General features: G+C 44.4%; 1 protein-coding gene across 1 annotated transcript in view; it reads left to right on the forward strand.

Moving 5' to 3' along the window:
* Window positions 1-12,035, forward strand: part of TRIM9 (tripartite motif containing 9) — a 125,190-nt gene that overhangs the window by 65,391 nt on the left and 47,764 nt on the right. Inside the window, exon 2 of the mRNA XM_012806558.2 lies at window positions 10,412-10,507. Coding sequence (XP_012662012.1) covers window positions 10,412-10,507 — 96 coding nt within the window. The remainder of the gene's footprint in view (window positions 1-10,411; window positions 10,508-12,035) is intronic.

Consider the following 12,035-nt stretch of genomic DNA (forward strand, 5'->3'; position numbering starts at 1 on the left):
GGGGTGTGGGGTTTCTATGCTGCCATGAAAAAGCTTAGTGGCTTAGAACAGCACAGATTTTTTATCTTACAGTTGCATAGGTCAGAAGTCCAACAAACAGGGCTGAGTTCCCTTTTGGAGGCTCTAGAGGAGAATCCATCTCCTTGTCCTTGGGTGTATGGCTTCTTCCTTCATCCCTCCAAAGCCAGTGGTGTGACCTCCCTCTGACTGTCATTCTGTAGTCACATCTCTCTCCCATTGACTTTAACCAAGAAAGGTCGTCATGTCATTAAAGAGAGCCTGCCTCATTCATCCAATATCTTGCCATCTCCAGGTTTATAATTTCATTGGCATCTCAAAATTCCTGTTATCCTAGGTGACATATTGGCAGGTTCTGGGGATTAAGACATGCACATCTGGGGGGCCATCATTCTGCCTACCACATCAGGAAACAGAGCCAGTGCCTGGGTGCTTGAGTCTGGTCACCTCATTCCATTAGCTGAGCCTGCAGGGCCACAGGCCTCTGAAGGGACATTTACTGATGCTACCTGAGGGTGCAAGAGTAGGTTTCCTCCCTCCCAGGATGGCTGCAGGCTGAGGCATGGATGGCAATGCTGCTGGTTGTGTCTGTCCTCCAGTAAAGTTGAAGGAAGCTTGTGCATTAATCTTAGATACCAGGGGCTGCTTAGCTGTGAGCTAGTCCTTGATGTTACCCTTTTTTAATAAAAGGGGCAAGGAGACCCTATATCTTACCACACAGTTTCTAACTTCCTACTGGAATAAAGACATCCTGAAGTTACTGAAGGCTCAGAACCTGAGGACAGTCTGCCCGAGCCCCCTGGGCGTAGGCACCTGAGCGTGTTCAGTGGGAGCAGCGTTACAGAAGGACGCGTGGATTTCCTCGCAAACCCGCAGAACCACAGAAAAAAGCAACACACTTTTCTAAAGTGACTTTCCTCATTAATATCTAATAACTTATCGATTTAGTTTAATTTCCTGTTTGATCCAGGGATTATTTAGAGTAATGTTTCTTAATTTCCAAGAGATGGTAAACATTAAGTAAAGCATTTGAGGGAACGTAGGGGACGGGTGGGGTGTTAAAGTTATTTAATTGATTTAGTAAGGAACAGAATTTGGTTTTTATGTAACAAAAGATGGGAAGGTAATAGCTTGCAAAATAGGGAAGCATAACAAAAGTTTCTGAATTAATTAGGGAGTGGGATGAAGCTATTAAATGTGATAAATCTATAAAAGTTCAAAAGGAAACAAATTGGTTTACTGCAACTAGAAATATACACAATATAGATAGTATAGTCCCAACTACATCAATTAACATATAAATTTAGATAGCCTAAATTTCACTATAAGGGAAAAAAACTGTAGATTAAGTTAAAAACAAATCTAGTTTTAAAATAAAGGATGGGCAAAATTATGCCATAAAGAGAGAGAGGGTGGGGAGAAGGTACCTGGTCAGCCCTCCATGTTAAAGGATCTTACACTTACGGATTCAACCAGCTGTGGGTCAAAAATATTCAGAAAAAAATCGCACCTGTACTGAACACGTACAGACTTTTTCTTGTCATTATTCCCTAACCAATATAGTATAACAGTTATTTACATAGCTTTTATATTACATCAGTTATTATAAGTGATCTAGAGATGATTTAAAGCATACAGCAGGATGTGCTAGATTATACACAAATACTACACCATTTTATAACCAGGAATTTGAGTATTCAGGGATCTTGGTATCTGAAGGCGGTCTGGACCAACCCGCCATGGGTACTATATAACACTGTTAAATGAACTGGAGTTCAGGCACAGAAGGGTGTTATCTAATGCTAGAAGGTTAGATGGATGCACAAAGAAGATATAATAAACAACAAAGGCATTGAAGCTCACGCCTGTAATCCCAGCACTTTGGGAAGCTGAGGTGGGAGGATCACTTGAGGCCAGGAGTTCAAGGTTGCAGTGAGCTGTGATCAGGACTCCAGCCTGGGTGACAGCGTGAAACCCTGTCTCTCTATGTGTGTGTAGGTATATAAAACAAAGCAATAGATTAAATAAAGTAAAAACTCCTAGAATAAGGGAGAACATGATCCAAACACAATTCTTGTGGAAAGTTTAATCACTTGTTTATTTTAGAGTATAGTAGATTAAGTAGACAACTAATAAGCAAGAATATACACTATCTGAACATCCCAATTAACAAGTTTACTTCTATTTATGAATGTGTCACAAAGATTTATATTATTTGTATTCTCTTTACATCTCTGCTTATAGAATCCTGCACTTAATATCCACTGAAGTTTACTAGAAACTGTCATGTACATGTATCTGTCCAGAAAATAGTGGCTCTAAATTCTAAAGAATAGAGAACCAGGTGCTTGGACTGTAACCTACCACTTATTAATCCTTGACTTTTAACTTCCTCTCCTACTGGCCCCTGGAATTTTCCAGGTTGTTTTCTAGTTGAGGGCCCCTGAGACTTTCTTAGTGGTAAATCTGGCCTTGACAATAGTCATCAGCAGTGGAAAAAACTAAGTTGGTTTAACAAGCACTTAGGTAGCACTGCCTGTGCCAGGACTTTCTCCAAGTGCTTTACAAATGAAAACTTACAGCTTAACTAGGATAAGAGCAATAAGGAGCTTTTAGAAAAATCTCCCACCCACCTCCACTCTACACACACATGCAAACACACACACAGGGGTAATTTTAAAATGTAAATTTTTAAGAGAGATTTCATTCTTTGCCTATCAGATTGTAATACAAATAACACAAATGATAATATTTGGAGTGAGATATACAAGAAAGAATCACTCTCACCACCTTCAGTAAATTGAACTCAGAGGGGCATTTTGGTTAACATAATTTTAAAAACTTCTAAATTTGAAAGTTTATTGATCAAGAAATTTCACTTCTGGAAATAAGAATAACCAAGAATATGTTCAAATATTTAGTGTACAAATTTTATTTTAGCTCTTTGTAACAAGGTGGAAAGAAACTAGGTATTCTAAAATAGGAGATTAATTAAATAAATCATTATATAGTAAATTACACTACAGTTTAATAGCAAGGGTGCTGGCCCCAGACTGCCTGGGTTTGAATCCAGGTTCTGCTTCTTTACAGATTTGAGACTTTGGACCATTTAACCCTCTTTGTCCTATAAAGCCTATATAAAATTTAAATAATAATAGTACTCTTCTTCCTTGGATTATTTTGAGAAAAAAAAAAGATGCATTAATGTCTAAAGCTTAGCAGGCAGTCCCTAGCACACAGTAAGCATTGTCTTAGTACACTTAGCTATTAAAAGGGGGTGGCATTGTATTTAGTTATAAGGGAAAATATTTATAGCATATTATGTGAAAAGGGCAGAGTTCAAGACAGCAATGAATGTGTACCATGACCCCAAATTTGTTAATATAAATTATATAGAGACATCCATATCTGCATTTAAAGGTATACATGGTTTCAAAGCATAGACATCAGGGTTTATTATCAAGGCTGTTCATCGTGTGCCTCTGGTGAAATTGAGGAGTTTTCTCTTTTTTTTTAAAACCTTTTATTTACCAGTTTTTCTGAAAGAAGCATATTCTTCTTTTGAGATAAAGAATAAAAAGCTCTAACTGAAAACTTAGAGGATGAGTCAGAAGTCTGCCCTGATTCAGCACTAGAATTACCTGAGTCTCTAAGGGCACAAATAAGCATTTCTGTATGAAGAATATTTCTCTGATTTTTCACTTTATCACACATCTTCCTAATAGCTTGTGTTTAATTACTTCCTGAAAAGTCCTTATTTGTAGAACTGAAATTTTCTGTCTAGAGAACTGAAATCTGTTTTGCTGCTCTTCAAACGGTTCCCTGGTAGTGGCCAAGGAGAAGGCAGTCAGTCCCTCCCAGCACACAGGCAGCCAGTGGGTTCTGTAGAGAAAACTGCTTTCTAGAAAAGAACTCAGAGACTGCTGGTTATGGCCCTCCAAAAAAAGAGAAGAGATCTGTTCTATAGTCCAGCTCTGGGTTGTAAAATCCAATATTTACACAGAGGCTTAGCCCAAGGGCGGCATATAACCAAGTTACGTCTGCAGTAAACACTTGGTAACCACCTAACAACGCATGGATCAGGGTTTCAAATCCCCACAGCGAGCAGTGCTGGCTGACAGCCTGAGGCAGAGCCATGGTGACTCCTTGGTCTGTATTCCTGTTGCTTTATTAACATTTCACGTCTTCAATCACAACGGCCGCTGCAAGGATTCTTCCACTGCCCGCGGCACTCTCCGTGAACACTGCAGAGACTTGGCAAATCCGTTTTCTCCCAAGAAATTATGAACACTGGGTGAAGCGACAGTTTCTTTTTGCTGTGCCCCAAGGTGAAAAACAGCCGTATCCCATTGCAGAAATAAAAACAAAATCTGCAAGCTGTGCAGCCAACACTCTGAGTCAGGCACGGGAATATCTGGAGTGAGGTGGGTGGAGGCCAGGCGGAGCCTCTGCAGGTGACTGTGTGCTTAGACCATAGAAACGGACAAACACTACAGATAAAAATGGGGTTTTGTTTTTGAGGCCTGTTTATCAAGCACACCACTGATACCTGTGACACAGAGGAAGAGCAAATGGGCCAGCAGAAAATGACCTAAATTTAGGTCAATGCAGGTCCTGTAGCCAAGGATGACAGTGAGGCAGGGACACCTGCTCCACCTCAGAGGCATGGCAAGTCCCGTGACAAAAATGGGGAGGGAACAACTAATTGTAAACAACACCCTAATCCGCCCCACTGCTCAAGTAACTAAAACTGACCAACGCCCAGGCTGGGCCATATGGTATAACAGAGTGTTTCAATGATTTATGCACAGATACTTTAAAATTATTTATATCATCAAAGTAATACTAGTTGAGCATCCCTTATTGGAAATGCTTGGGACCAGAAGTGGTTCAGATTTTGGATTTTTTTTTTGGTTCCTAGAATATTTACATTACACTTACCAATCGAACATTCCTAATCCTGAGATCCAAAATCCAAATGCTGATGGGAGCATCTCCTCTGAGCATATTGTTGGTACTAAAATAGTTTCAGATTTTGGAGCATTTCGGATTTTGAGATTAGTGATAAGCGGTACTATTTATTGATTTTTTTTTTAATAACATGCCAGGCATTATGTAGAACTTTCTTTATATACGTGACTCCATCTCACGCTCATCACAGGCAGATGGCTCAGGGACTGTCACCCCATGCTGCAGATCAGGTTCCCGGGAGTGGAATAGGACAGTTCGTTGTTGAGTGCTCTTGGCAGACCCCCCTGTAAGGAAATGAGGAACCCAAGATTGAACAGAGGCAGAAAGGGCCATGCAGTGGCCTCCGCCAGTCCTACTGGGAGTCCTGGAGCCAAGATGGGTCTTCAGGGTTGTCCCAAAATTAAGGGATGGAGGCCCCAGCCATCCCCTGGCTATGAAGGAGGCATGACCTTCAGCAGGGCAGGTAGTTTGCTGCATCAAAGACCAATTCCTGGTGTCATCACTAACTGCTGATACTTCAGTAGCCTTGAAATGGGTGCACAACTTAGAAGAGGATTCTGAGCAGAGACCATGGGGTTCACTGTGACAAGGTGCTGTGTCCCTGATCACACAGCTGGTAAGAGGCCAGAATGGAAACCTGAGTTCATCTGACTTTAAAGACTGTCCTCTTAACTCCAGTGCCATGTTGGTCCCGTTGCCCTGTCTGTCTGATTCAGTTGCTACTATCTGGCAGAATGATGGCATTTCTGATACATTTTTAGGGTTTAAAGAGTACATGAAATAGCATGTTTGGATTTAATTTGGCATAAAAAGGGAGTTAAGTGGCACTGTGCTTTAGCTTCTGGTGTGGAGGTCTGCATGCTTGTGTGTGCAGGTCTAGCAAGGGGAGACCCCTTGACACCAGCCTCTCCCAAAGCCAAGAGCTTCCCGTACTCCACTGATGAGATGGCTCACACACACACAAGCGCAAACAAGTACACACACATTGTCACTCACACATCTACTAGCGTTCTCCCACCCACACTCCAATGCATGTACTCACACACGTGCACGCACTCACACACCCCTCGTCCCTACGCTGTGTCCTTCACTCCCCAGATCCAGCTGCTCATTTTGCATATCACAACCTTGTCTTTTCGGGGCCTAGCCAGGGTGGCATCTCCAGGCAAGCTGACCTCTGAGAATTCCTGCCCACCTGACTGCTGGGCTTGGCTCTCCCACCACCAGAGAAAGCAGAGAAGACATCCTTCCTGCGGGCACAAAAAGTGCAGGCAGGAAGAACAGAGATGTTGCCTAGAAGGAGAATCAGGCCCCTCAGACAGCTCAGCCTGAGGGTTCCCCAAGACCCTGTCACTTGGTGAAGTCACTGTCCTTCGCCTCCTTTCCCCACTCAGCCCAATCTCTGCCCCAAAAACCTCAGGCCAGCAGGGGGTAAAGCCAGACCTCAGTGCAAAGCTTCTTCCTGCTCTGCCATGAGACTCTCTGGCAGGAGTCTCTGTCCAACTCACCAAACAACTTGATGGAAGAAAAAAAGATTTGGAGGTTTCTAGGCTAACTAGCCATGCTGTAGTGTACATGTTATCTGGCTGTGACTCTCTCACCATCAGTGACGCCCGCCTCAGCCCGCCCTGTCTCGTGTCACTGTGGGAGGTTTCCTTCCCTTCTGCAGAGGGAGGGAAGGATTCTCTTGGGAGGCTGGAGCCAGGGGCATGACTTTGGTGTCAGATGCGGGTTTTTGTTCTGGCCCTTCCACATGTGAACGGAAACAGCCTCACACAGGTGTGTCTTCTCTGTGTGTCTTTAATTCCCGATTGGAATTAAATAGGCTCTACATTGAAAGTGCCCATCAAAGCTGGATAATGACCAATATATTGTTAACTATTAGAATTTCTCACTTTTGCTCTTTAAGTATACAATGTCAGTAACATGGCATGACTCAAAAGTCAGTATTTCACCAGAAAAAGCATCTTTCTCCAGTGGATGGTCTGTGGGCTGGGAAGGAGCTGGAGGGGGCTTTGGCGCCCAGGCTGGGCCAGGTGCCGGAATGCAGCAAGGTCATTTTCTGGACAGTCAAGCTGTCCTGGCTCTTTGGCCACCTCATCTGTTGAAGACCAATTCTTCGGCTGCCCCTTTTGACCCATCTGGTGCCTGTAACTTCAGATCCCAGACAGCCAGAAGGCCTCCTCTGTCCCCATTTATCCCCATCCAATATTTGCAGTCAATCAAGTGGAAAATGACATGAATGACCTTCATGGCTGGGAAAGGAGAGGAGACACGGCCTTGGGCCTGGGCCTGCCCAGCAGCATGGGCAGAGGCTTGGTTCACCTATTTGCTGATTGCCAGAAATAGGTTCTGCAGTAGCCACCAAAGGCAGAACTCCTGATCTGTCCTGGGAGGGCAACAGGGAGGCAGGCTGGGAGGTGGAAGGGAGAGCCGGGAAGCAGGGAAAGAGGAGTGGCCTGCAGCTTTTAGGGGGCGGTGGGGGGACCGTGGGGTGGAGCCTGCGAGCACAACTCGCAGAAGGGCTGCTGGTGCCAGCAGCTGCATCCTCGTCCTCTCTCAGTCACTCCGATCATGACAACTTTCCAGTAAATTAGAAAGCAGTATCAAAGAAATCTTAATAGCATTGCTTGTGCATTTGAAACAGCTTTTAGAACCATACCATCTCCTGTGGGAAGTCCCATCACCAGAAGGGCTGCTGGTGCCAGCGGCTGCATCCTCATCCTCTCTCAGTCACTCCCATCATGACAACTTTCCAGTAAATTAGAAAGCAGTATCAGAGAAATCTTAATAGCATTGCTTGTGCATTTGAAACAGCTTTTAGAACCATACCATCTCCTGTGTGCAGCCCAGGGAGCTCTGTGAGACTGCACACACTCTGAGCATACAGGTACGGGCTGCCCTGCGGTCCCAAACACAGAGCACCCCTCTTAGCGCACAGCCAGGATTGAAACGCGGGGAAACACAATCAATAAGAATATTCCTCTACATCAGATATAGCATATAAATGTATATCAGATAAAAGCAACACAGAGATAAATTCTTAGGTAAGAGCACTGTCTAGGAATAACTAGTCAAGGGACTTTTTATTGTCTCCTTGTCTCCTGCACAATTTCTACAAGTAGATAAAGCTTAAGAGGAAGGTTTCTAGATCTTTATCCTCTAATGCTGTTGTGTATCAAATAGCAATCATTAGCAGGGGAGAAGGCGTCCTCGGGACTGAACAGAGACACCCAGAGAGGAAATCTGGAATTAAATTGACCCCTGCAGTTCTCTCACTGCTTTGCCATGTAAGATCTGGGTGAGGCCAGCACTCTTTGTCCTCTACCAAATAATTTCTTTCTAAGTGTAATAGCAGCACCTGATCTGTGACTTACACTCCACAGACAGAATTAATAGCAGGGTGTAGAGTATAAGAAATCAGGTAGTTTCACTTCTCTGTAGCCAAAGGAATTTGGCTTCTGCATCCAAACTTGTGTGTGGTTACTAAGGATAGGTTACAATAAAAAGAGGAAGAAAACTGCAGTAGCCTAGCACATTTTTACTCATTCAGGAAAAAAAAAGATATGAATTCTAAAGTAACAATGAAAACAAAAGTCTACTTTGAAATGTATCTCTTATTTTATTGCCTACACCTCCAAAGGAGACCCTTTCCCCACCTTTATCCCCTGGGCTCCTGGAAATATTAACAATTTGAGGAGAAACTTTTATCCCAAGTAGCAGAGCAGCTAGAAATTGGTCATGAGAGTGGAGCGGCCTTCGCCTCTGTAGGCTCCTTTGCTCTTCTCCTTACTCAGCTATGTTGGTCCAACCCCCTGGAGTCTGAGTACACAGAGCAATGTGCACGCGATCAAAAATGTTCCCCAGCAGATAGGAACTCGTACAATGCCCAGGACACCCAGAACGGTATTATTCTTCTAATGAGATGAGGCAAAGCTCTTTATAAAGAGGTGAACAGTAACTGGCTGCGTTTATGAATTCAGAATAGTTCCCTTAATCGCTTCCCTACCATAGGAGGACTTTCCGTTGGCCCATGCCACCAGCCCTCACTGCAACCCAACCAGTTGGGAGTCTATCCAGAACATAGATAGACTAATCATGCATTATTATGATCTCCATTTTTCCCATTGCAGTAATTCAGGGAGAGGTAACTTTCTCGGGTCACACTTAGTAAGGGACAGAGGCAGGAATGGAACCTTCTCAAAGCCGGCTTGCTTTCTGTCGCCCCGCATTGCCTCTACCAAGCATCCTGCCTGCACGTTTTTAAAGAGTCTATGCTCAACTCCATATCTGATAAGGCAAGTATAGGAGAAAAACATCCGCAAGATCAAGAGACATAATTTTAGGATTCTGTTACTAAAAGGAAAGGGTAGATGAGGTGCTGTGTTGGCAAGGAGGAGAATGGGCGTGAGTTTCCAGAGAAGTTGTGTAGAAAGCGAGTGTGCCTGTGTCCCTGAGGGCCGGGAGGGTAAGCCAGGCTGCTAGGGGGAGCAGTTCCTCATAAAGTGTGATGATAATGGCTGCAAGCCATGGAAAACTTTTGCGGGCTCGGCTGTTCAAAGATGCCATCAGAACCCAGGCTTTGTCTTCCTGCCCCACTGCCCACATCCTGGGGCCCCCCACATCCATGAGTTCCATCCATCGTCATGTCAGGGGGCTAAAGGGAAGAGGCTGCACCAGCCACCACCACTCCCCTGTCAGCAGAGAAGCCAGAGCTTCCTCAGACCCCTCCAGTCCTCAGCACCTCTCCACCGCAGGCTCATCCATCAGCAGCGTGAGCCATGGCCACCTGCAGACAGGGGCTGGGACAGCAGGGCCTTGCTGCACACCCTGTCCCCCAGCAGAACCACATCTCACTGGGGATGGGTGCTGCAACAGGTCAGGGGGCAGTAAGCGTTGGTTTAGGAGGCCGGTGTGGACAGGAGTTCCCCCTGTCCTTGGGGGAGGTGGGGGTGGAACCTAACCCTTTCTTCCTTCTGTCCTGATTGACTCTCATCCTTCTGTCTGCTCCAGTCCCAGGCCAGCAGCCCTTTGGGCTAAGTTGGTATCATCAGACCATCTGACTCACTGTTTTGTTAGTCCTTACATAGTAGACACTAGGCATGAATGAAGTGATTATTTCATTAATTAATAAGTGAGATGAGGAAATTCTAAGCAGACACCAGCTGGTGAGGCCTTTGGCTGCCATGGCTTGAAGCTTCCACTGCTTCAGAGGAGAAACCGCTCAGGAGCCCCAGGAGTCTGGACGCTACGGGCACCAGAATCCACGTGCATGAACGTCACCTAAATGGCCCAGCCTCAGACAAGAGGGCTCTGAGGAGGCTGCTGGCCCTTCTGCCTCGGGGTCTTGCTGCAGGCGACCCTGTGTGGCCTCATATTTTCTTCCTGAGGTTCAAGCCCCGTGGTTCCTTTGTCTCCGCAGAGCCAGCTCTCGCAGGCGCTGAATGGGCTGTCGGACAGGGCCAAGGAGGCCAAGGAGTTCCTGGTGCAGCTGCGCAACATGGTCCAGCAGATTCAGGTACAGCCTCACTTGGGACACGCTGGGAACACGGCGGGCTCATAGCAGCCGGGTTCGGGCTGGGGGGTTCTTCTCTTTTATTTTATATGTTCTGGATAGACTCCTATTTATTTTTTTCTGCTATCTCTCTTCTGTTCACACAAACATCCATGCAGCCCTTCTTGAGGTGGTTACCTTTTGCCAATAAGCCAGAAACAGCCTGGTTTTCTGAGCAGTCACTGTCTTCTACACTGAGGTCCTAATTCTCTACTACTGAACGAACATTCAGAAAGGGGCCTGTTTCATTGTGAATTCCAGATCGTTATTGCTGAGTTTTTTAAACTGTATAGGTTTCCAAAACTCCTTGTGGCAATTATATCTTATTTAATGGTAACAAGTCACATTTTCCTTTTTTTTTTTCTTTTTGCCTGCCTTTCTTTCCTTCTTTTTTCTTCCTTTTTTCCCTCCTTTCTTTCTTCTTGACCTGATAATGCTTCCCCTCCACTTAGTTACTTAAATATTTTTCAACATGATCCCCTAGGGACTGTAATTTCACATTGCAGCAATATTCAAATTCACATCTGGACACAGTAACCAACACGTCAACCCACATTTGAGAACTCATAAAAGCCCTACCATAGCTGAAGGGGAAAGTCCATGAACTGCCAAAGGCCATGAGATGCCAAAATAGTGACCCTCTGCATGGTTTAGAATTCTTATGTTTTGAGATTTGCCTCCCAGAAATAACCTTAGTTCTGGTCTGCAGTAAATTGGCTTCCTAAGTTAATATGTAACCCATGTCAAGGCAGAAATGGATTTTTAAATGTAAGCCAGGCTTTCAAAGCATTACATACTGATTTCTTTGCCTTCTTCTTTGTTCTTTTTTTTGGCATGCATGTCTGTGTCAAAACTTCTGGTCCCCTAACAACCTAGCTGTTTTGTATACTTCCTTCTGTTTTCCAAAGCAAGAGTCTATCAATCAGTCCTTTCTTTGCTTTAGCTGGCATAAAATGTGCAGCCCCAGGCTTGCCTCTCCCTGGCTTCTTCATCAGAGCAAAGCTTTCTTTCTGGTAAAAATCAGTGACAGAGCCTCTGAGGAGAGGTTCCCCCCACCGAAATTTACATGTGTAGAAACCATTGCCCAAGCAATTACAATGCACACCATGTGGAAAGACCTCTCACTGAAGACAGTGAGCAAATACCTATCCGTTGATTATTGTATAAGGAGACACAGTTCTTTAGGACTTTGGGAAGGAATTAAAATTTGATGGGTTTAGCTGTTCTCTCCTTGCCAGCCCCCAAATTTTATAGTTTACTCAGCTAGATGCTGTTTTTTCAGTGCTGTTGATGCATATGTGAGTATTTAGCTTTTGTTTGCTATAAATTACATTTTTTCAGATTATGGTTAAGAATCAAAATTTTATATATACACCTCATTGAAAGGATTATCTTTAATGAATGTTTATAACTCACTGAGAGGATTACTTAAAAGAAATAAATGCCAGCGTGGTGCCTATGGCTCAAGGAGTAGGGCATCAGCCCCATATAC

The sequence above is a fragment of the Otolemur garnettii genome, unplaced genomic scaffold (assembly GCF_000181295.1).
Source record: "Otolemur garnettii isolate 467f Iridium unplaced genomic scaffold, OtoGar3 scaffold00054, whole genome shotgun sequence".
In the NCBI taxonomy this organism is placed as follows: Eukaryota; Metazoa; Chordata; class Mammalia; order Primates; family Galagidae; genus Otolemur; species Otolemur garnettii.